General features: G+C 49.6%; 7 protein-coding genes across 7 annotated transcripts; 4 read left to right on the top strand and 3 right to left on the bottom strand.

The window, feature by feature from the left end:
- Nucleotides 1–279: 279 nt before the first annotated feature.
- BKA55DRAFT_684824 (uncharacterized protein) lies at nt 280–4,035 on the bottom strand (the record flags this gene model as incomplete). Its single annotated transcript, XM_046198699.1, has 4 exons — nt 280–861; nt 918–3,793; nt 3,851–3,962; nt 4,030–4,035. The coding sequence occupies 4 exons, from the start codon at nt 4,033–4,035 to the stop codon at nt 280–282; spliced, it is 3,576 nt and encodes a 1,191-aa protein (XP_046055373.1).
- A 420-nt stretch (nt 4,036–4,455) lies between these two features.
- BKA55DRAFT_556005 (rRNA processing/ribosome biogenesis-domain-containing protein) lies at nt 4,456–7,099 on the top strand. The gene is made up of 2 exons (XM_046191670.1): nt 4,456–5,069; nt 5,118–7,099. Exons 1-2 carry the CDS (start codon nt 4,728–4,730, stop codon nt 7,056–7,058), a joined length of 2,283 nt encoding a protein of 760 aa, XP_046055372.1. The 5' UTR covers nt 4,456–4,727; the 3' UTR covers nt 7,059–7,099.
- BKA55DRAFT_556004 (uncharacterized protein) lies at nt 7,100–8,506 on the bottom strand. Its single transcript, XM_046191669.1, has 2 exons — nt 8,240–8,506; nt 7,100–8,181 (listed from the first exon to the last, which is right to left on the bottom strand). The coding sequence occupies exon 2, from the start codon at nt 8,142–8,144 to the stop codon at nt 7,305–7,307; it is 840 nt and encodes a 279-aa protein (XP_046055371.1). The 5' UTR covers nt 8,145–8,181; nt 8,240–8,506; the 3' UTR covers nt 7,100–7,304.
- A 353-nt stretch (nt 8,507–8,859) lies between these two features.
- BKA55DRAFT_499244 (concanavalin A-like lectin/glucanase domain-containing protein) lies at nt 8,860–10,014 on the top strand (the record flags this gene model as incomplete). Its single annotated transcript, XM_046186639.1, has 1 exon — nt 8,860–10,014. One exon carries the CDS (start codon nt 8,860–8,862, stop codon nt 10,012–10,014), a length of 1,155 nt encoding a protein of 384 aa, XP_046055370.1.
- A 1,563-nt stretch (nt 10,015–11,577) lies between these two features.
- On the bottom strand, nt 11,578–13,060 carry BKA55DRAFT_499084 (MeaB bZIP transcription factor; the record flags this gene model as incomplete). Its single annotated transcript, XM_046186620.1, has 3 exons — nt 11,578–11,894; nt 11,947–12,652; nt 12,866–13,060. 3 exons carry the CDS (start codon nt 13,058–13,060, stop codon nt 11,578–11,580), a joined length of 1,218 nt encoding a protein of 405 aa, XP_046055369.1.
- A 5,222-nt stretch (nt 13,061–18,282) lies between these two features.
- Nucleotides 18,283–21,184, top strand: BKA55DRAFT_605638 (uncharacterized protein). The gene is made up of 2 exons (XM_046196588.1): nt 18,283–18,553; nt 18,613–21,184. Exons 1-2 carry the CDS (start codon nt 18,500–18,502, stop codon nt 20,728–20,730), a joined length of 2,172 nt encoding a protein of 723 aa, XP_046055368.1. The 5' UTR covers nt 18,283–18,499; the 3' UTR covers nt 20,731–21,184.
- A 285-nt stretch (nt 21,185–21,469) lies between these two features.
- Nucleotides 21,470–22,923, top strand: BKA55DRAFT_499738 (uncharacterized protein; the record flags this gene model as incomplete). The annotated part of the gene is made up of 2 exons (XM_046186679.1): nt 21,470–21,961; nt 22,012–22,923. The coding sequence occupies 2 exons, from the start codon at nt 21,470–21,472 to the stop codon at nt 22,921–22,923; spliced, it is 1,404 nt and encodes a 467-aa protein (XP_046055367.1).
- Nucleotides 22,924–24,424: the final 1,501 nt, after the last annotated feature.

The raw sequence follows: 24,424 nt of genomic DNA, 5'->3' as shown, positions 1-24,424 counted from the left end.
CGAAGTTTGTGATTTGATTATGCTTAAAAATAGCTCCCTGAATCCTAGAATTACAAGATCTTGTCAAAAGTCTATGAGGTAGTGTCTGATGAGTTTCCGCACAAGGTCCACAAAGTAAATTATCAGAGTGTTGTATCGAAGAGAAAAGAAGAGTTATAAGCGCAGTGCCACTCCATGGAACCAAGTATCAACTGCTGAAAAAATGAGCAACATAGACCATTGGTAGTTTCCTCCTTTCAAGAAGTCCTAATGGATGTTGTCTGAACTCCAAAAGGCTCATTAAATAATGTAACCTCCTCCAGTCAAGCAGCGCCAGTCCCGAACACCAGTTCCCTCTTCAAGTTCCACACACCACCAGAGCACCTCCTTTGCTTTTTCAGGTTGACCACTCTCTTCATAGGCGCGGCCGAGTGTGAACCACGCCTCAGATGAGTTCCAACCGGAGCCGAGCTTGGTGAGTGTCGAAAGGAGGGCGTACGCACGATCACGAGCAGCGAGACGGTCGACAAGGGGTAGACGGGTGGCCTTGTACGCGGCAGGAAGTTCGTCGTCGTCCATGGGTTCTTCGGGGGTAAATTGGGTTTCCGGCGAAGGGCCGAGGCCGAGGGGAGTTGAAGGTAGGGGGGAGACTGCTTGGCTGCTTGAATTTGACTTTGAGCTATTTCCCATGTCGAGATTGAGCAAAGCATCCTCCAGAGGCGGAATCGCAGGTGGTGGGAGGAGATCTTCACTGTAAATATCGAGCAGAATGTTAGAAAGGCCGATGATGGCGGTAGGATGGTTTGGCGTATGTGTGAGGGCGGTTTCAAAGTCGTTACGAGCTGCATAGGGAGCTCCCTTTGATAGAGATAGTTGACCAAGCTATGAAAAATATTAGTATATATCACATATCTTGCAGTGCGGGGGCTAAGTCTTACCTCTGCGTATAGATCACTCCATAGGTCCTCCACAGTCTTCTTTTCGGCCCAGCCAGGAGGTTTGAGAGCACCTGAACCAGATGGATCCCTAGCCAAATCGGCCTCAAGGCTCTGAATGAGTCGTTGTGCTTCTGTGATAGCTCCCTTGGCGTCCTCCCTCATGCCTGCTCGACGGTAGAAACCAGCAATCATGAGCCAGACTCTAATCAGAAGGACTACTCGTTGAGCCCTCTCCTTATCCTTGGGAAAATGGACCAGTGGTAAGATGCAGGTGGATGCGTAAGCGTTGTCAACTGACAGCTCAGAGTAGTCAGTTGACTTCGATTGCGTTGAGAGATACGAGTTAAGGTGTCCCACAGGCCGCCTTGAGAAAGATGAGCCTCTCGTTGCGGAGTGTCGTTTACTTGAGTAGGTGAAGAAGTCCGATTGCTGCTCGTTTTCTTCGACCTCGCCGTTTGGACCAGCTGGTGTGAAAAAGACATCTCCATCGACAACTGTAGGTCCATGTGCAGAAGAGATAGCACCAATACTAGAGGATCGCTGTCGGCTATGGCTCCGATCGCGCTTCTTCAGACTATTACTTCTACCCGTGGCGCTCCTATTACGACGCACTGAAGATGCTGACGTCCTTGGTCGCGACTCTGCTAAGGATCCAGTATCTCCCGTAACCTGAATTGTCGGCGCGCTGCTGCGCATGGTCGCTGCAGTTTGAGGTCTGGGGTTCCTGTCACCCGCGGCAGTATAGGCCTGTCTCGTAGGTGGTCTGGATCGATCGTGGCCACCAAAGATGGTTCCCCTAATGCTCCTAAGCGTGCCAGAAGTCTTTGGTGGTTCCACAGCCTTGGGGGGGTTAAGAGTAGGTTGGGCTGCAACGTTGCCAAACAGTCTCGAGAAGAGAGTCAGCAATTCGAAGCTGGCATTTACAGCCACGTCTGGGCCTTCAAGTAGCTCGACCAACGCAAGCTGTGTCATCTTCACCTGTAGAATGCTCTCCTTTTCATCATCATCCATATCATCGACTAAGCCATGTTTGTCTTCTGTTGAAGTATCTTTTTCCGCATCGTTGAGGTGCTCGCTTCTATAAGCTTGGTCGGCCTTACCGAACAGAACTGAAGTATCTTTAAACTGTTCCAAAGCACCCTCGCAAGCCCTCGCGGCCATGCTATAATCTTGCCTAGCACTGAGCAGAAGAGCCAGTAGATGCCACACAGGAATAAGAGAACGCTCTTGCCAATATGGCCCATATACCAGATCGTAGTTCTCTTCCTGATCCTTGCTTGCTGTCAAGGCGGTTCTGACAGTTTCAATCGCAGCAGTCAACTCTCTTCGCTCAGCCAATAGAAGGCCAAGAGCGTAAAAGCTCCTAATATCCTTCGAGCGCCCAAGCTCAGCTGCAAGAGACTTTCTTAGACAGCGAATAGCTTTTTGTTGAATTTCGGTTCTAGCCGAGGCTTCATATGTGATTCTTGACCAATGAGCCTGGGATAAGCCAATAGCTTGCCATGCAAGGGCAATGGTATGCGGTGCCACGGCCGGATGTGAAGCGCTAAGCTCATTGTGTTCTGAAATTACAGGCGTGGGGTTATCTTGCGAGGTGATCTGCGGTAACTTAGCCAACCAGTCTTCGAGCTCGGATCCAAGCTGGTGCGCCTTTTCTGCTGCAGGTCGTTGGCCATATCGACAAAGGGCCAGAATACACTGCGAGATTGTTTCAAGAACGGTCGCATCGTCGTCCAGACTAGGCTCAACAAGCCCGGTTTTGTCAACACGAGCCTTGCCCTTTCTGACAATCTCAAGGTAGGAGTCGAAGGCCTTGAAAGCGAGATCGAACTCGGCAACCGAAAGATGAACAAGGAAGAGAGACCGAAGAATAGATGTCGAATGGTAGGTCTTCATGGCTGCACTGTAAAGAATATCAAGAACACCACGGCTCAGGCTGCTTCGTCCACCCTGACCAAGGTCCTTTTCACTCCATCCTCGTCCACAAAGGATAGACCAGTTTCGTAATACTTGATTGACAAATGCTTCGACTTCCTCACGCTCCTCGTCGGCTCTGGGGAAGGATGTCTCGCCTAGCAAAAGTGTCTGGTACGTAGCCTCGGCATGCTTGAGCTCTATGCGCAGCTGATTCCGAGGTGAAAGGTCGCCCGCTGCGTTGCTCACAAACCCGGTAGGAAAAGGTTGATCGGTATCAACAATCGATGAGAGGGCAAAGTAGTACTCTCTCCATACCGTTCTTCGAGGTACTGAACCCTTAAAGCCGTATCCTCCTGTGATAGGAGTAGACATAGTATCCCAGAATCTTGCCCATGCTCGATAGCCGGCCATTGAATCAGCGTCGACTTGTGTGATTTCGTTACTTCGGTATGCTTCGCCTGAGAGCATACAATATTCTGTGAGGAACAGCTCTGACCAGTAGCGAAGCTGTCTTCCCATGCCCTGCTCTGCCCAAACTCGTCCAAGTGATGGGAGACCAGCTCGGTAGGCAGATAGTGCTTGCTTCAACTCGCCGCTGCGCGCAAGGCAGTTAGCTTTGAGATACGCAGCTTTGAGTGAGCAAACACTCGTCCATTCGGCACTTCTGTCGGCAGGGTTGATCTCGCCTTCCTCCAAGTTGTTCTCGGGCAGTCGACTGACACAGAGATTATAGTCTCCTAATGTCCAGTGCAACCAACCCGCGCATACCTCAGCCTGGAATCTGTCGTTCTCGTGGGCGGCTTCCTCGTCAATTGCCGCTTCGAGCTTCGGTAGTTGATCCGTAACGTTGACATCGCCAGTGTTTATAGCAGTTGTTGGCCGGCCTTCGGTGTTAGTGTGAGCTGCAGCTCCCGTCGTTTTGGCAATGGCGCATTCGGTTTCGGCCGTTAGTGCGAGACCTAATTGAACAGTATTAGTCTTGTGCCTATCATGAAGCTATTCAGAGAATGACGTACAAGCTCTGTCGGGGGCATGTTTGCGGACTTTGCGAACAAGCTCCGGGACCAGGTCCCAGTTGCCGTCGCAGCGGGCATGGTCCAGCTGATTAATGTATTGCACGGCCTTGGGCTATAGAGCAGTAGCGATACAGAGTCAGCTTCGTTATAATCGGCGAGGGCGTTTTGTTTCGTCTTACACCCATGGTTTGTTGGACCTATTTCAGGGTTTCAGGAGATCGGTCTCGGACTTAGACTAGCAATTAGATGGCGCCAAGCGCATGGCGAGGAAGATTTGGTTGGTAAATAAAGATAAATCCTCTGATCTGAGGTTATAGATGAGTTACAATATCGAAAATATTGGTAACAAAAGTCAATCGTGATGTTTCAGAGGCCGCCTGAGGTGAATGCTATAATTACGGTCTCTGGACTTTCAAGGTGGTTAAGGTGGTATTTGCTGGAGATGAGAGCTGCTGGGACGACGTAACTCAGTTTCTGGGCCAATCAGAACCACCTAAGACAGCACCGTTGGATCCACTGCCAGGGGTCTTCCCGCCATTCAAGCTAACCCACCTTTGGTATGCTTGTTGCTAGGGACCTACTGAGAGCAGAAAAAAAGTTTCAATGGAGTCTTCTCGATGAATTTACAGCTTCATCATAATTCGAGGTTATAAGCCGAGATTTCCAGTTGAACAACAGAATTGGATACTGAATCTCTGTTCAAATATAACTGAACCTCTTTTGCGACTGCTGCTCTCGCCTGTTACACGTGACGGCGCAGTATCAACTTTGAGTTGGTCTACTCTTGTCTTGGCCAATATCTTCAAGCTTCAACTTGTCGCAAAGCATCTGAGACCTCACAAACTATCCCAGAAACCTCATATAGGATTCAGTACTCATGGCGGCCTCACTACCACCCGACCTGCGGGTTCTATGCCGCAAACTCACCTCAATTCCGCCAACTCAGCTTCCTCATGCGCTGCCATCTCTCATCAACCACGTCCTACACTGCAAGGAGCCCTTGTCAGCGCCTTCAGACCGCAAGGTCAAGGATAGCTCCTCTGAAGCCGCTCAGCTTGTCCACAAGCTCAAGGCTAGCATCACTAATCACCTTAATGGCCGAAGTCGTGAGGCTAGATTCGCTGCTGTTGCGCTTATCAAGACTGTGGTTGACGTTGGTGGATGGGAAATTCTACGAGGTTGTCAGCCATGGGTCACTGGACTTCTGTCTGTAGTTGAGGTGAGTCGATATCCTTGTTTGCCTAAGCCGAGTACTGACAATATACAGAAAAGCGATCCCATTGCTTCAAAGGAGTTGGCCATTGTGACTCTTACACGAATCTACATCTCAGTCCAGCCATATCAGACCCTTGTTCGAGAGATTGCCACACCCACAATCCCAACATTTATCACAGCTTGCATAAAGCTCATCAGCTTACCCAAGAACGGCGAGAAACTTCAAACACCTCTATCTGTCATTGAGACTATTTGCGACGCTCTGTCCGCCTTGATTCCTCTTTACCCAACTACCATTCGACCTTCAAACTCCAAGCTTAGAACAGCAGTCAAGCCTTATCTTGTACCCACGCAATCAGATGAGACTGTCATTCCACAAAGCCTTCAGCGAGCTTCGCGAAAACTTGTTATCTCGCTTCACCATGTTGCAGCCAAGTCAGGAGGTAGCGATGAGTGGGCCAAGCTGATCGACACTCTCCTAAAGGAGCTGCACTCTACAGCTGACCAGGTTCTGAGAGCCGTCGAAGAATCATGGGAGGGAACGAGCGGCCTCACTCGATCGCGAGTGGAACTTGATAATGAGCCGAACGGTGGTGGCTCATCTGTGGACGAGCTCCCAGCATGGTCGGGAATCAACGCCGGGGCTGATCGTTTAATTGGCCTTTTCCAGTATCTGTCTGATTGTCTGCGATATCCTACCAAGGCACCCGTCACAATACCCACCAGCGCGCTTGTTGACGCTGCATCTCGATTACTTCTCATAGCCAGACTCTCGCCCAAGTCCCAGACATGGGATCAAGCGCTTCAGACCAACGCCGCGATTGCCAGGGAAGAGAAGGAGGAGCTCTGGGCTGCGTTACCGGATATTCACATCGCTGCTCTGCACCTCATTGAAGCATTGTTCCAGCGTCTGGGTCAGAATGCTGTGTCTATTGCCCCAGAGGTGCTTGACCACCTGGTCCGAGTATTTAAGTCGGGAATCAACCTTCCCACGGTCCGAACGACCGGATACACCGTACTCAAGGAGATCTTGCTCATCTCTGGCCCAACACTGTCCAAGCCGTCGGTTGGTAGCTTGGACCCTGTATTTGGCGCTTGCTGTCGTGACTTGCAACAAGATGCAGGTCACCTCAAAGAGGCCGAGATGCCAGCGGCAACTGGCACCGACAGTAAGAAGAACAGCATCGCCGCCAATGCTGATCTTTTCCTTCAGCCTCAAGCCGCCGCCGTTGTCTCAAACCCTTCCCTAGGGCCCAAGCACAAGGCCGCTGCTGCCAATCTCTTACCCGTCATTCTGTCAAATCTGCCACAGCGACATCTCAAGCCTTCTTTGCGTGGCCTCATTGACCAGACAGCTATCCTGACAAATAACCGCGATGCTATGCTGGCAAGTGTTCTCAACCCATACAAGGACCAACGTGGCCGAGTATATCCTAGCATTCTTCCCCATCTTACCCAACAATTCCCTGATGACAAAGGTCTCGAGATTTTGCGCACCAACATTCGTGCGGGTGCTCAGAGTCTCGCTGAGGGTGAAGAGCCACTAGAGGCTCTACCTGTCGAAGAGGAGGAAGAGGAAGAGGAGCAAGATGAGGAGATGGAGGATGGTGATGTCGAAGAGCAAGATGCAGTGCCTGAAAAGAAGGGTGACTTATTCAAGCCAGGAGCACTGCCCACAGCTCCCGCTGAGAAGAACCTACCCATACAGAGCAACCCCTTTGCCCCTATCAAGAAGGCCAGTGCTCCCTCAACTGAGAATGCCTTCGCGCGGGCGTCCTCGCCACCCAAACGAAAGCATGAAGGGTCAGACCCTGCGCCCCCAAAGAGACAGGTCCTGGAAAAGTCCTCTTCTCCTGATCGTGTTCTCCCGGCGCCCATTCAAAAGGCCCCAGTTGTGGCTAATGAGCCTGAAGAGGAGGAGGACGACAATGATGATGAGAGCGTTCATCTCAATATGGAGTTGGACGATGATGAAGATGAAGATGAGGACTAGCCATTTTACGGGACATAGAAAAGTAATTTTAAAAGATTTATTGGGGTATAAAATATATATAACCAGTCCCTAGCCTTCTAGCCTTCACCGACCTTCTTTCCATGCACGACAGCATGTCTACATCCAAAGCGGCCGTCGTCTCTTCAACCAAATCCAGAAACGATCCACCAACTCCTCCCTACCATAAGAACGCCTTCGAGCAATGATGCCACCTAGTATATGAAAATGGAAAAAGTTCAGCTAGTCTCAGTCCCTGAGCCAAGCGCGACGCTTTTCCTCCTTACGAGCCCGTCGCTTCTCTTTGAACTGTTTCAGCTCAGCCTTGGAAGGCTTCTTCCCTGAACGCTCTGCCTTCAAGCTGCGACCGTCATGGGCATTGGCTGCGGCTTCAACGTCAAAGAAGGCGTTCATCTGGCGCTTGGACTTGGCTTCATCACTATGACGCTCGGGTCCTTGGCCAGCTGTTTGGAACTGGCCTGTGAAGCGGTTGAAGGTTGCTGTTGCGGCGTATATCTCTGCAGCGTCGGTGATGCCGGCGCTTGTGGTCGCAACTTGGTCTTCTTCTTGAGTACTTTTTGCATACCAAGCGTTGGGATCGTAGTCGCCATGGATTGCCGGGTTGTAGCCTCCAGCGACAGGTTTCTCTAAAGCTGGGGGTTGAGGAACACCTGGGGTTGTGCCCGGGGCAGCGGGGACAGGAGCGCTTGTGGCAACGCGAGGGTTATCCCACTGAGACTTGCCAGTGAAGCGATTCACGAAGAACCAAGCCTGCGTGTTGAGGTCCCACTGACAATCCCAGCCATCATCCTCTTGTTGCGGCGCAGGCTCGTTGGGCAACGGAGGGCCACCAGGTACAGGTTCGCTTGGCAAAGGTGGTCCATCTGGTGTCGGTTCGTTTGGTAAAGGAGGCCCATCCTTATCATAGGCAGCGTTGTTGGGTTCCTTGGGAGATTCAGAAGCCTCTCCATCTTCGCGATCAGAACTCTGCTCCACCGGTTCGGTTGCGCCGTCGCGCTTTGGCGACTCTGGCTTTGGCGACTGAGCTGCAGGCTCCTCTAGGCCTGCGGATGGCTTGGGCGACGACATGGCGATTATTGCGGTTGTTGTTGCGATGTTGAAGCGTCTATCATCCCAAAAATGAGTTTACGAAAATCGACAGTGTCATCGTGATACTTATGCACCTGGAGTTTGTCTTAGCAAAGCTGAGCGAGTGTGGTGTTTGTCATCCAGTAAATGGAGTCGCAGGCTACGCTTCACATAGCAAGAGTGCCTTTTGCACGTCGTCAAAAAACGAATCGTAGTTTGTGACGACGTACGATATAAAATGACTGCGAATGCAGATGCGAATAATAATGAAGAATGAATCAGCGGCGCCGTGATGCTGCATAAATTAGGCGGGGCCTTCCCGGTAAAGCGGATGAGGCTGATCACGTGATTCATTCACCTTTACTTCCAGGTTGTCAGTCTGGAATGTCCTGGAAATGCAACTTAACCTTACATTGTCAGTGCTATCCAGCGGTTACCATACAATATCTGACCCAATGAGTCTGTTTGGCAGAGCCCATTATGTCAACTAAATACTATTACCCGCAATTGTCGTAGGATGCCGTCTTACTTGTCAAAGGCCTCCTACGAGGGAATGAGGCTAAGCAAAGCCTCGACCGGTCTGAATGGGCAAATACCTTAAGGAGGTCCATAAGCCAATTCAATGGCTTTCAGCTCCTAACATTTATTAATGACAATGCGTGCTTTGATGTTCTGCCTCTGCTTCTGCTGTTTTGTGATTGATTAACTTACAGCTATGTTTTGGCCAAGTCGCTTGCTTTGCATACAACTCACTGTGTTAGTAGCCATAGTTCATGGATCATCAAACGATGAGTGTGATTGCTATCTCACTAATGGCACCAACTCTGCATATTATTCACGACACAGTTTCTATGACTACCGAAACCTCGGGGACTATGCTGGAGTTCCCAGTCCTATCCAAAATGCTTCCAGAACAGCAGGTGTAACAAGCGACTATTTCTACAGCGACGCTTGGGATACCACCTGGAGGAGTATTCAAGACTGGAGCAATCGCGGAAAGGGCGTTAGTCTCTCAGGCGATGCAACTGTCCTAATGATCAACTCTCCCAACAACATCTACATCGAAAAGAATGACGACAAAGATGCAGCCTCGGATACGTTCCTTACCATGCGAACCATGCGATTTCCCGGTTTCCAAAGCGCTGCAGAGTTCGAGTCTGTGTCGACGTATCACTACGTCTCAGTACGGATGCTCGCCCGTGTCACCGGCAGCGCGGGCGCATGCATGGCTATCTTCACGTACCTCGGGGGTGAAGAGCTAGCTGATGTGCAAGAAGCTGATATTGAGATTATGACGCGCGATCCCAAGAACCGGGTTCAGTACACAAACCAGCCCTCTTTCACAGAGGACGGCGATGATATTCCCAAAGCTACTCGTAACGGTACTCTGCCCAAGGGTATTAGATGGGATGATTGGGTTGTGCACCGATTGGACTGGACGCCCAAAAGCTCAACGTGGTATGCTGATGGCCAAGAGGTCGCCAGCATAGAGTTCCAGACACCAAAGGACCCGGCACAGATTATTCTCAATGCTTGGAGTGACGGTGGTTCGTGGAGTGGTAATATGAGCCTCAATGGTGCAGCCTATATGCAAATCCAGTGGATCGATATGGTGTATAATGTTACAAAAGACAACGAGGAAAAGAGAGGTTTAGATGGTCGCACGTTGGAGAGCGATGCTACACAAGACGGTGGACTGGTACGTCGAGATGATAGTAAGGAGGGATGTAAGGTCGTCTGTAGCATCGATGAGGCGGATAAGGCTGGACAGACCAGAATACATTGGAAGAGTGCGGCATCTCACATGCTGGATATGCGATACTGGACAAGGACGATTGTGTTTGGAATCATGCTTTTGGCGTATATATAAAGCGTTGGAGTTTATTTCTAGGGTTATAGGTGTACGTCGAATCGTTTTACATGGTTGACCTCATCAAATATGTATATTTCAGACCAGGTAACGATTATGTCTCAACTTTAAAGACCAGATGTTTGGTATTCAAAACCAAATATCCCCATGCAATCTTCTTTAGTTCGTCCTGTCTTACTTACCTCCATCCTTAAAGACAATAGCTTCAACACTAACAATAGGGGCTCCAGAACATCGCCGTCTTCTCCCGCAATTCCCCAGGCTTTCCCCTTTTCTCACACTCTCATAAAACAAACTCACACTAGGTATCGTCGATCATGTGAAGTTACAAGTCCCACTGATTATCCCGCATCCGTTCCGACCCGCCTCCAACTTCACATCACAGGTCTGGCCCCAGCGTCAACCAACAACTGGGGAGATCAAGCAGTGAAGCTATTAATAACACTTACATAACGCATAACAAGCCTCATGGATATTCGGCACTACGCCAAGATTCACCTTGACTTGACTTTGTCCTCTTGTCACCTTGTCCCACACCGTGGCATCTTCGCCAGTCCAAGTCTTGCTTGTAAGGTTGGTTCCTTGTTGGTTCCAATCCGCTTTGTCCATGATGATGCATTTCTGGGGTAGTGTTATTGACTAAAGGTTCAGCCGCTGTCCCACTTGGTGAGGTCGACGAAGAGCAATGGAATGATCAAGAGTTATTGGAGAGCAATGTATGTTGCAAAAGATGGTATTCAATGCGTGCTTCGTTACGCAATTGCTATGTTCAAGTCCCATGTCCCGTTACAACTAACTATTGCATGATTTGATATCTCGACAAAAAAAACACCGCTTTCGACAGATCCTCTGTCTGATCATGTAACTTTTAGAAATCCTCAATCATTTTGAGTCCTGAATCAAATCCAAATCCCGTCATCGTAATATAATGCTAGTTTTCTTTTTTCCAATGTCCTTTCTGCGCCAGTATCCCATCACATGTTTTAAGTCGACAGGTATATCTCGCTCTTGAAATGATTTGTCGCCAAAAGTTGTGGGAAGCGATAATTAAGTGCTTTTGTATATAGTACTGCCAGAGCTGTTCAACACGAGATAATGTTATGCTGAAGTGTTCTGTCCTTAATTGTAGTCGTCAAGTCCTTCGACAGGTCTTGCCATCAGGATGGTACCATAGCCCTACTCATCCTCAGCGCGACATTACATTGAGAATGGGAAATGGCTGAGGGCCTCGCTGTGGTAAGCCTGTTGCTCAAGTCTGTTGCGGTGGGATATATCTATCGCACATCCCGCAGAAGAATCAACAAGTCAGTCGCGTCGAAATTGCCTTTCAATCAAGTGCGACCGTTAAGTGTTTTTGTCTTCATGAAGCATGCCTATGGTGCGCGAGGTTTTTTGTTAATGAGGGGTATCCCAACGCCCCAAAAACCCTCGACCATGGATTTCAAGACTTAGGCGAGAGCTGTCAGGAGTATGGAGTCTCCTATGATATCAGCTCTTCAGGCGTCTGTCGATGAATGGACCCTCTGGATGACCAATTCCAAAGGTTTTGTTCGCGTTGCAAGTTCACCTCATGTTGGCTTGTTCAAACTGAAACTGTTGCCCGTTAGGGAATGCCATGCTAGCACTCAATCCAAAAGGATCCCAATCCAGGCCATTCTGGTCTAGGAGCTGGGTCATCGACGGGTATTGAGAGTGCGTGGTTTGTGGTTGTTGGACAGGCTCGTGAGATGGTGTCATCTGGTGTCCAGGTCCACTAGAAGCAGGCGACATCATCATAGGCTGTTGGTTCTCTCCATTGTAGCCTGAGGGGTATCCTCCATGACCAGCTGGTGTTTCGATTTCAGGCTCATCAATCATACCGTCTTGTTCATATTCTTGCTCTGCATGTATGATTAGGATGTGTTATCCTTCAAGTGATGCGGAAAAGCTTACCAAGTTGTTCAATATGGTTTTGGAAGGCAGGGGTAGGGTAGTAAGAAGCTCCGGATCCGGTTTGAGCTCCCCGTCCACCATTCTGTATCATCGATGATCGAGGGGCCTGTGTGCTCTGAGGCATCTGCTGCTGTTGCTGCTGGGGCATCTGCTGGCGCGACATGCTAGTCATCGAGCCTCTCATTGACATGTTATCCGAGGCGGCAGGTGAGAAGGCGGAGCCGGTGTTGCTCGGCGAGTTGGAATGAGATGACGGTGTAGGTCGATTCTTGGGTGAGGTAGCAGTCGAATGAGGTTGCAGCGGAGGTGGCAGTACTGGCACAGGCTCAGCCTTGGGAGCGATGTTCGAGTTTGATCGTCGAGACTGGTGGTGTCGGTTCATGATCGCACGCTGAATCGGAGGAGGCTGAACGAGGTTCTGGGGCATATGGGTTGGTCCCAAGTTAGGACTACCCGTCTTCGCGCGAAGCTCAGCCTGGACATCGATTCCCTTTTCAAGAAGAATACGCTCGAGAAGCGAGTTCTTGTATCGAAGCATCAGGCACTCATCGGCGGCGGTGCGGTGAGCCGCCTGAAGGTTGTGGAGGTTGGACTCATGGACGCGGATGGTCTCTTCAAGTTGCTTTATGTATTCAGTTCGACGTTCACGAAAAGCAGCTTGAGCCTGTCGGTTCCTCTGCTTTCGCTCTTCGGAAGTCGCATAGATCTTTTCATGTTCTGTTAGTGTGCGTCATGTTGTCTTGGAGAGAGACACGGGTAAGACCCGGAGTGAGAGCGGGGAAGCTGAGTTGTTGAGGTGATGTCTTGATCTATCCCAATCCCATCGTGTTGTTTAACAATAAGCTATCCTCATAGATAGAGGGAAAGCAGTGTGTAGTGTGTATGTGGTGTAAGTAAAGTGAAACAAGACAAGACTTACAGGCTTGCGGCCACCCTTCCTCTTGGGCTGCTGAGGCTCTTGGGTAGCATTGGCAGCAGAGGTTATCGCAGGGTGATGATCGCCCTCAGGGCTGGAGCCAACGAGAGAGTCGGTCTCTTCCCGAGAATGACCGTTTAGGCCGTTGAGATGATTGTTGTTTTGGTGTTGCGCAGGATCCGCCTTATCGATTGACATCTTGTCTGCCATTACCCAGACCGGGCTACTAGACGATTTGCCGCGCAGCGGCAAACGCCCCAGAGACGCAAAACGGGAATTCTGTTACGTGACGAGGTGGAACGTCAAGACGACGACGGGCGCAAAGAATCGAGACAGGCAAGTGTGCGCCCGTTGGGTTTTTGCTTTGCGGTTGCGGGCGTAGTGGGAGCGGGCGTAAGAGATAGGAAATGCAGCCCGGATTGGGGGTTGTACGGGGGGTCAACAGCGTACTGGAGTGTGAAAATGGCCCTTATCAGACGCAAAAACGCAGACAAAACCAAAACGCTTGGCTATCAAAGATAGTGCTGGCTGAACGACAATGATACGCGCTGCGTCTAACAAGCGCCTATCAGTGGCAAGTCGCAGGTAAGGGTCTTTGAAAAACGTAAGAAATTCTACGAAGAGATAAAAGACGGGCTGTAATTCGCGTCGAGTTCTTGGGGGGACAGTTGCGATAACAGAGAAGGGGATCACTCAGGCCGCAAGGGAATACGGTTTTATGTAATGTAAATTAAGAGGAGGGGGCAGCCCAGGAAAGTCCTTCTTTTCTCTGTCGACTCGAGGGCCTTAGCCCTTGGGCCAATCAAAGGCTCGTATTCGAGGGATCAGAGTGGGCTTCCAAGGCCCATAAGTGGAGCAAGGAGACATCCACTAAAAAAAACCAGTCCATCTCAATCTTCACCTTAAATTCTTCAACATGGCCCCTTCAATCCATCCATTGGTTTCGACATGGACATCCAAAGCATGGGGAGTGCACGGTCCCATCGTGATCTCTTCTTAAACATTTCACATGAGGGATAAATCGTGAAGCGCTCAATCAATCGTCAACAGGCAGCTTCACTCACAGGGGCGAGTGAGAGTCTACTGTAGCAGACCAGAGCAGCCCACTCGCACTCCCACAAGACGCTGCAGCCATGCATGCCCTGGCACTCTCACATCCCACTCAACCTTGGAACTAACTCTTCTCGCCCATCCTCTTTACGGTCGAGCCGATCCCAGGACGGAAAAGACCAACCCAGGCCTGGTGTGAGACAGTGGGATGCCAGAGATACGCTCCCTGATAAGCATACAAATGATGTTTTCGATGCTCGAGATTTGCAGATATACAAGCCATCAGCCCCTCGACTATCATCATCGTCAAAGCTCTGTTCGTTTTTCGCTGATGTGTGGTGTGGCCGCCGGCTGAATGTTCGCTCGGCCGCCGGGCCACTCTCTCTGCTGGCTGAACTGATCGGCAGCTGTAACACCGGAGCCCCCGCTTTCGCTCCAGCCCTCTCACCGGAAACGCTTCAGTCGCTGGGCGGTTGTCAAGAGAGCAGCAAGGGCGGCTTTCAGTTTTCCTAGTGGTGTTCAACGGTGCGCGGTGCGCCCTTGGTGGCGGAGGGCATGTGCCAGAATGCGTTTCTCGTCTTTTTATGACAGACAGTACCGAATCTGGCACCCATTCCTTGACCCAATCATTGGTCTGTTTCCCGTGATGGTTGTTGAAATTTTCAGCACTTATTGCAATCTCTTTACAGATGCCCTTGTTGATGGAATTTGAAGAACCTGAGCTAGAGCTTACAGTGAGGTACCGTCGTGCCAGCATCTGGTCCGTCATTTCGCTCTATACGGTCGATCATCCTGTCATGCTTAATTACACCGTTTGTTTTGACTGTGACCCTGGCAGTTCTAGAAAACTCAGGGAACGACTATGACCCATCATTCTGGCGCTATCTCAGCAGGGATCTGTTTATCTCCAACCCCCGCTGTGCACCCCAACCTTTCTGGCTATCATTCACATCTGATTGATGGAGGCTGCATTGAAGTCTTCAGCTCTTGTGGTCATCTGGTTCAATGTTCAACAGGTGCGGCGCCGCTGCCTTCATCATTCATACATACGTGAATTCGGCCCCCGTCAAGGCCGACAACCGGCCTCTGTACAATCACATCTGGCTTACGTCGCCAGGTCACTCAGGCTGTTAAAACAACAGGTGGAGCTGTCAGCGGCATGAATGTCCAATAATCTACGTATTTTGATTAGCGCCTTTCCTCGAGACATCTTGATCCTGGTTACTAGAGGTCCTCCGAATCCTCCGAACCGAGTAAATTATCCACAGTCTTCTAGCCTATCCCTGCTGCATCATGTGTTCCAACTACACGAAGCTCCCAAAAGGATATGCACATCTGGCTGTTATACTTTTTGCATAGCATGCAGTCTAGCAGGTGGTTGACGTAGCACTTTAGGTATTCCGAGAGACAAGATGAGAGATGATAAAGTCAACTCAGTGCAGAACAGAATTTTTGGTATATTTTAGCCCAAGCAACTGTCAAAAGGAATACCACGATCTCTTCAAGTTGTCAAGTTGTCTCCAAAGGCCGATACTGTGTACTGGCACTAGGAGATTCTTACAGCGTGCAAGAAAAAAGTCTTTCAAACCTTGTGAGATAAGCGAAACAAACTGCCTGTTGCATATCAATCTGATATCTGGTTGCTCATCATTTCCAAGGACAACAGGCAAGCTACGTTAGCGCATGGTATGACGGCATATCCCAACATCCTGGCATAAAACCTTAGCACAAAGGTTGCCAGCCAGGAACGGAAACGCTTTTTTGGAACTGATGAGTTTTATGCCATTGTGTTAAAACAGACTTTGGAAATACCGTTTCATCAAACCCAATATCCAACGCCTCCATGGAACCATGTGTCGAAGGTTCTGGCCTCTCCATAGCGTTGGGATGCTGAGGCGATATCAAGAGCAAGATCTGACCATGTGTCACCGGTCATCGGCGACCAACAATCCTAGACAATAGTTCATGCTCAAAATGCCTGCCACGATGCATCCCATCGCGTTACATGTGCCATGAGTCGCAACCATGGATAATATCCCCAGTCCGTTATCTTTTTAGGAACAGACGTGCATACGTAGCCCCCAGGGTAGTCTAGTGGTGGGCCCTCACATGATGGAAAGAAAGCTTTGGGTTCCATGTCTTGTTCCAGAAACGAATCCATGGGTGGTGAAAACTCTGCTCCATGGTTCATTTCCTGTTGGTGCATGGTCTGTGGCTTGTTTGACTTTGATCGGAGCCACAGATCTTAAGTCCCCTTTTGGTAGGCGATAATTGCTAGTTCTGACGGTGGATTCTCAAGTCAAGATTATGATTCCTACTACCCCGGATCATCCATCCACCTTTTGTGGAATTCATGAGGAGTTGCCAATTTCATCTTGTCTTTTGACGGTGAGAGAGCTCATCAAGTCTCAGCTTCAGACGAAGTTGAAGCTCTAAGTTGTCGGCTTGTCTATACAATCGTCACGCCGTTGATGCTCTGACATGGCATCATAGCAAGCAATATCAACCAAGAATTGTGAATGAAAGCTCTCAAGGTTGAGAGCACGTACCATACAATCACTTAAATGGTCGTCAACCACGCCCTACCGATTCTGATGGGTCGGTTTCAATGGCTGAGGCCAGGCACACACACGATGCAACCCTGCCTGTCTGTCTTGATCAATGAGAGTCAGAGAGGCTCTGCCAAGTGAGGTCGAAGAAGACGGTTCGTCTCGCTTGACCTAGGGAACCCGCTTCACCTGCATCTCCCGAACTGCGCCGGTCTCCTGTTGTAACTCTGTTGGGCCTTAGCTTCCGCCCTTGGACAACAACTTGAGGGTCAGTCTCTGTGACGCTATTCTCATGTTGATGAGCTTCGAGATCGGCATTTTGTCAGAGAAGATCAGAATGCTACCCGATCAAGAAGGTAAATATGTTTCAGCATGGCCTTTCGTAACAAACCTTATGGGCTGTGTAAGAGAGAGTTCTCAGGTTATGTTCCTCAGAAATTCCTTGCATTAACATGATCTCCACGGCCCTTGGCAATCCTAGCCAAGCCACGCAACGTCGGTTGAATCTGCCGAAACTCTCCTTCACCTTCCACACCGAGCGAGAAAAACGCTTTCGCCTCAGCTGACTCTCATTGAGTTGACTAGGCTTCGCCGGGATTGTCGGGTCGCGCCATGGTGCCCAGGCGGGCTGTTCTCTTCGAGACATGGGGTGTTGCTTCTGGAAATTTTCTAGCGCGGCTCGGGTTACAGCCACTGTGAGATCCGAACGGGAACGTCACCCCATGAACCGTGAAAGTGATGTGAGTCGATTTGGTCTCGATTTCACGTCGATCACGCATGTGTGGACAGCTGAGACAGGGCGGAGTAAGTGGTAGGATCAGTCCTGGTAGAGAAGTATACGGGCACGAGATCGAGGAGGACGTATTCGGGGATGGACTTGTGTTGAGTGAAACCTTTCGACTATCCCCTTACGCTTCTCCACGCTTTCTTTCGGCATCTCCCTCTTCAAGACTGGCGAAATCTCGTGAGAAAATGTGATCTTTCATAAGCGAATACTTCAACATGAGACTGTTGGGAGGCTCTCGTGACAGGCACCAGATCCCAGTGGCATGATAGCCGATTTGGGTATTACTTGCATGTCATGGGTAACGGATGAGAGCTGGCAGATCATGTTATGGGCATATTAGAACCAGCATAGGGATTGGTCTGCATAAGATGTGCTTCTTCGCCAAATTCAGTGGTGTGCTGATGGCATTGTGAAGTATACCATCATGAAAGCAGAGCTTAGTGAAACTCATGCCTGAGCAGCAACATTGGTATCAGTCTTGGGCAGAGTGTACACTTTCAGTATTCTATTCGTTTCATTTTGCCTTTAAAGATGGCGTTTATGATCAGACTTGCCTATGTTTATGATTCTGGAATGACATGTTGTCTTCGTTGGTCTATCAGACGATGTTCTATGTGTTGGCCTTGTGATACATGTAACAACGTGATTCTTGGCTATCACAGTAACGGTAGATGGCTGGATAGGCGCGTGGTGAATACCGAAAATCTAAGTTAAATGCACAGACCTCCATGCTGGCACTTCGTGATGTTATTCAACTAGTACAATTGACTATGTGGAGGTATTAGAGTTCCAACCATATTACTCCTTTGTGGATTTGAGTTGCTCTCAGTAACACAAGTTAAATATTGATATTGTAGCAAGGAACTCAGACATCGTAAGGGGAACCTCAAGACGTGTATTGTCATTGAGACATGTCTTCAATTCGATAAACTTCAACTTGTAAGCCTGATTTAATGTGCCACAGGGTAAGCGATGACGATGTACAGTGCCAGACCGATATCTGGTGTGAAGTACTGTGACTGACACTGTGCATAGAAACCCGTTGTTATGGAGCTTGGACCATGTAAACAAACCGCAAGCCCCCACCACTCACAACGTTGGAATTCACGCGCCATCTGGATCGAGAGAGATTTGACATCATACCAGAGACCCCAAAGACATCACCCACGAGGATCACGACCCTTAATTATTGAAATTACCTGCTCAATACTTGCATAACTTGGAGTCTTGACCACATTCTTATTAATCACAATGTCTCCTCCGCGCCGTCGCTCGGCCCGGTTGGCCTCTGCTACTACCCCTAAGGTGAGCTCCGTGATGGCATCAGGCAATTTTCGAGACAAGCATCCTGACAATTATGACAGAAACCTGCGACATCCAACTTGACCTCTGTCGTTGAAGATGCCGAGTCGCCTGAACGTCTTCCCCAGCTGAAGAGTCACAGCAAAGCGAAAGGCAAAAACAATGCCGCTCCATCATCACCAGCTCCCGCGCCTTCGACGCCAGCGTCATCGGCCATGAAGCCTCCCCATGAAGAAATGCACCCAAGTAAAGCTCATCACAACATGGGTGAGCCCTCCTCCGCGATGAGGCTGGGCTTCACAGATATCAAGGACACCAGCCGCCCTGGCGTCCCGCCCGACACACCGTCCAAGATTGGCGTTCCTGCTTCCAATTTCACGTTCCGATTTACGCGCGACACTACCGATTCCACCCTCAGCGGTGATGCGCAGCGACTCATGGAGGAACTTCGCGGACAGGCTGCCAAGATCAAGGCTGACATGATCGCCAAACGCGATGCAGAGGGCGCTGAAGAGGATGCTCTTGGCCGCAAGATTGCTAAACCCAAGGGTAAGACAAGTCGTTATAGCGCGGCGCATATGGCAGAGTTCAAGAAGATGGACTCCATCGAAAACCATGCGTCTGCTTGGAGAGCTCAAAACGGGCGCTTCCAGCCTGTTGTTCAGTCGCTGAAGCGCACACCCTCAAAGGCCAACCTGGAAACGACACCAACCTCTTCCCCTGACAAGTCTGGTCTGAAGCGATCTCCCTCAAAGGCTGAATTGGATGTCCCTACACCATCAACACCTCGCGTCACGCAGAGCCTCAAGCGCAAGTCGTCGCGTGCTAACCTCGATGAATACCAACAATCGCCCTCACCCAAGAAGTCCACTATGCCTCCGTCCAACCTGCCTACCGCTATTCCCACATCCTCCAAGAAGGCACAGTTGTTCCCTAATGTACACCAACGCGTTCCTTCGAAGAGACTCAAGCAGCAAATGGAGGATGATGCGACAACAAACCGACCTTCATCACGCGATGACTCCTCGATTCCTCGACCTAAGTCCAGTGGAAGTGGTTCAACCAAATTGCCTGCCTCAACATCAAGTCTGGCACGACTCATGAGCCCTACGAAGGCGTCCCTCGCTCACACAGGCAAACCAACCATTTCTCTGATCAAGTCTCCTTCCAAGGTCGACCTGAAGAGTGGTCTGCCAAAATCCACCAGTACTTCTCACCTTATGCCTGGCAAGCCGACCACGCCTAGATCTCGGGTCATTAGCCCAGGCCGCTTCGATAGAGTCAAGTCGATTTTGCGCGGAAATCGAACACCTTCTGGCAATGTTCAGACTGCTATCCCTCAGCCCATGCTCTCACAGACACCAGCTCCACCTAAGGCCGATAAGGACAAGGCTTTGCCTCCTCTTCCGTTGACTACTCCTCGACGAAAGGTAACAAAGCACGTCGCTTTCACACCAGAGGTCACGCGCATTGCATTCGAGCAGAACTCACCTTCCCCACAGAAGTCCTGTCTCAAGGCTCAGTCAACACGAACTTTGGCGGACGAGCAGTTCCAAGGTATCGATGGAACACTTGCGAAGGCGGATTCCGGTGATGTTGTATACCCTGATCTAAGTGGCTTTAGACCTCTGCCCGAGCCTCCCAGCAAACAGAAGGATAATGGACCTGCATCTGTCCCCGGCAAGTTCACATTCCGCAGTGATCATACAATCGAGTTTGGTGACGTTCCTGTGCTAGGCTTTGGAGCTTCCCCCGGCCAGTCGAGTGTTCGCCAAGTCCGACAGTCACTTAAGCCTAACGCGATGATGCCCGGTAGCTTCCCTGGTCCTACTTCCCCAATTGGCCTCAACAAGGAAAACAAGGAACCTGGCTCGGCCAAGATTCTGGTTGGAGCGCCTCATGGCATGTCCAACAAGAAGCGACACCGAACCAGTTGGGACGAGGAAGAAGAGGAGCAGAAGAGTGCCGAGCGTGCAGCCAAGAAGCGCAAGGCTGAGCACGTCCCTGAAGGTGAAGCCCTTCTTGCTCCTCGTCTTGTTGGCGGCACTCCCAGCGCAAAGAAGGTCCGTTTTGGTAGTGCTACTCCGCGTACGCCTGCTTCTTCCAGCCCTACCAAGAAACGTGCAGTTCTCAGCTTGAGTCGGCTTAACATGCTTGCTCGTCCTAAGAATCGAGCTTAGGTTTCCATACAGTTGGAATCCACCAAGTTGCAGCTACAGCTGCGAATTTTTGAAAATTGAATGTATAATACGACTTTATGTGTCTATCGTATTCTGGAGATTGCCACGGCAGATGTTATAGAGTCACTGTTGTCCGCTCTGGCGTGTAACATGTTGGTCACTCGATTCTGCTGATACCCAGAGCTTGACACAAGAAGCTAATGATGAAGCGTGCTTTGATTAAGCTGGAGTTTCGAGATTGTTTTTACCTGGCTTTTTATGTTGACAAAGTCAAATGACATGCTGTTTTTTACCACACACAAGACAAAGGATTTGGGTCACTCAAGGATTAGGGGTTTCCGGGGCGTCATGGCAAAATGCATCAGGTTCTGAGATTAAAATTCAGATGAGAATAGTTCATCATTGTATTTGATTGTATAGGGTTGTGCATAAACTTAACACATATATCTCTCCCTAAGGACTTCTCTGTTTCATGATTGCAGTGTCTGATATGTTTCGCTTTCCTTCCTCGACATGCCCTGCACTTTCCTTAATCCAATATGTTATGTCTTTCGCTGTGGTGCCTTATCTTAGTCTTGCAGTCTCTTTTACTCAACATCCGATCCTATGATACTTCTTCAAGACGCGATCTGGAGATTACCAAACTATGGCCTTGGTCTTCGGTTGCTCGCTCATACATTCTTTCATCACAATACCTAACATAAGATCGAACGCATTTCTTTCCCTTTATGCTTCTGCGATGCCAAATCATAGCCAAACCAACATATTCACCTGCACATTCTGCTTCCACGTCTTTCAAGGTCACCCTCAAATCATCGGTCGTACCGCACGTCTAGCCTGTACAACATGTCACGCAGCACTCCTCAACCTAGCCATCTGCTGGGTTTGCGGCGAGCTCATATACCGAGGCGATGAATGTGTCAGTTTCGGTTGGTGTTTCTGGCATCGAGCGTGTTACGGATGTTTACTCTACGGGAGCAGATCCATTCATCAGGGAGTTTCAGTACACGATCTCTTTCTGGAGAGCGGAGCAGAAGATCGAGTAAAGGAAGGATGTGGAGGGAAAGAGGTCACTGAGGTACCACTTTGCGCAGCTTGTGTCGTGGAAGTCGAGGTTGATGGTGTTAAGGAGGATAGCGTTGTGAAGAGGGGGTTGAGGAGAGTCGAGAAAGTTGATGGGGGCTTGACCAGGAAGAGATGGGAGGCCAAAAACAGCGAGAAGAACTTAAAGGTAAGCTGCAAGTTTTGCCTCTGTGATTCTTGCTAACATTCATGTATCAGTCCCCCTCAAACCAACAGAGAATCCACAAGAACGAATATGGTGCTGAGGCTGAGGACCTCACAGTCAACAAGGTCTCAACCGGTTTCAAGGACAAATCCGAATCGGTTATATGGGTCGACATTTTTGATCCCATCAACGGTCCTTCTTTCAAACCAAGTCCTCTGAAGCCCATACCGCTATTCATGCAACGACCACCAAGTCCTACTATCCATGAGCGCCAGCGCAGGTCAACTGCCACCGATACATACCTCCAGCCTCCTCATGATCTGAGAAAACAACATTCTGCTCCTTGTTCAGTCTGTCCCTCGGAATCACCTGTGAGAAGTCGATCATCAGAACATCGTACTCCACACCAACCATCACCAACTCTACCCAAAACCCCACCCCCTTCGCCGTCTCGCAGTCGCAACACTCAACAAGCTCTAGAGCACGACTACCTCGACATGATTGACCGGTCTGAAGTGCGGCACAAACAAGCTGTTAGCTGGGTCAGTGTAGAACCCTTGAAACGACCCTCATCTCGACTCGCTCCGTCACGTCGCGCAGAGGCCAATCGTTCAGAGGCAGAGTCATCAGCATACAGAACACCCCCCGAATATCCAGATCAGGTACTGCGGACGCCATATCCGCTTCCTTTGTCAAATGTCAAGACGGCTAGCCCCTTGCCCTCGCAGCTCACGTCGCACTCGCAACGAACTGTGCATGCTACACCACAATCATCAGAGTATCTGGACCGTTACCAGCCCGCGACGACGAGGTCGACACAGAGCCGAGAGGTGAGAAGATTGAGAAGGGTAGATGCAAGCGTGACTGAGGACGGCCTTGTGAAGACGAAGTCGGGACAATCTGAGGCTGGCGAATGGGGAGGCAAAGTTGGGTCTGAGTTGAGACGGTTCTTTACAGGACGATAGAGGAGTGTTACACGGCAGTATGTATTAACGAAGCAGGGCCCCTATTCGCATGCGAATTATGCATTAAGTTTTAAGAGAAGTTGTTTACATTCGTTCCATGCTTAGGTATACAGCGGAATTGGACTAGTAGGATAGTATGAAGCTATACAGGGCGAACCTTTGAGCTTGGTGATCGTCAAGAGGGAGAGGATTACAGTTTCGGCAAACCAATGAGATGACCGAATTATCATGATCATCAGGACAAAGCCTGAGACAGATGAGGTACGTAACTATGAGAGCATTCACATCGGTTCGGCACCGGAAGCGGACGGCCGAGGCACGGAGCCAAGCGAGATCTTACCAGGCGCCATAAGAACTGTTAGAAGACAAGGGAGCTTTGGAACCCAATTCAGCTTTAGATTAATAGCATGAGCGTTGAATGGAGAGATTGAACTTTTTGTAATAAATTCGATCATAACTGATTCTGTTAGGAACGAGATCATATTGACTTTGAGGAGGGGAATGGAGGTTTGTTTCCACCAGCCAAAGAAGCCCAGCCGTAGCTAAGCTCTGGCGGGGTAATTGGATGCTAGAGACAGGTGAGTTAAGCCTCAGTAGCAATATTGAACTCTGCTTGAATTAGAGTCGAATGCATTGGGTTTATAACATCATTGTTAATGAATAATTGAGTTAATTGGAAAGGCTGGTAATCACGAGCATGATATAGCATAGATCTATAGCCATAAGCCATATATTGGCAGCATCATTCTCATCAAGAGGCTGCTTGGAGCTCAACCGCGGGGTCAATTGGCTTGTGCTAGCTCTGAAGATCCAATCCAATCGTCAAAAGTACCCATTTCCATGCCCTAAGACCTCGAAAATTCCACTCACAAAATTAAATTTAATTGAAATCGTTAAGCGAGAACAAGGTTTCTAGCGTTTTGGCGTGTGCGTCAGAGTTCCCTCAGCGTCCCACCTGACGACCAGTAATAACAGTTGCGTCAGGGCATGTTGTGCGCTGTACTTGTAGAGTTGTCAGTAGTAGATCAGGTAAAATAGAGAGACAGACGGAGAAAAAAAAAGAGGCTGGTCCCAGTGATTTGTATTAGTAAATTTGTTACCAGTAACATTAGACTCTGATTTTGGCTTGATCGTGGGCACCATTAGGTCTCAGAAAAAAAAGGTCGAGGGTCACACCACACCAATAGAAGCCAAAAAAATACTTACGAGACTCTCTGCCTACTCGACAGTCTCGACTCAGCCAAACCTGACTGAGCCCTCCACTCCTACAATCAATACTCGACCCCCTCTGCTGGCTGGAGTCTGTCTACTCTACGTACGTACACAACCTAACACAACCAAAAACCACCAAAGCTCTTCCTCTTACAAGGTCATGCGACCGTAGACCACTCTTCGTCGCCCTCAAGATTTGAATTACGCCCCGGACGGAAGGCGATAAGCCCAAGGCGACGACCAAAGATGTCGGTTGTCACAAAGGTACGCATTATCTCTATTCTGTTGT

Source organism: Fusarium redolens (genome assembly GCF_020744475.1).
Source record: "Fusarium redolens strain MPI-CAGE-AT-0023 chromosome Unknown BKA55scaffold_2, whole genome shotgun sequence".
NCBI lineage: Eukaryota > Fungi > Ascomycota > Sordariomycetes > Hypocreales > Nectriaceae > Fusarium > Fusarium redolens.
This window is presented reverse-complemented; position numbering and strand designations above follow the sequence as displayed.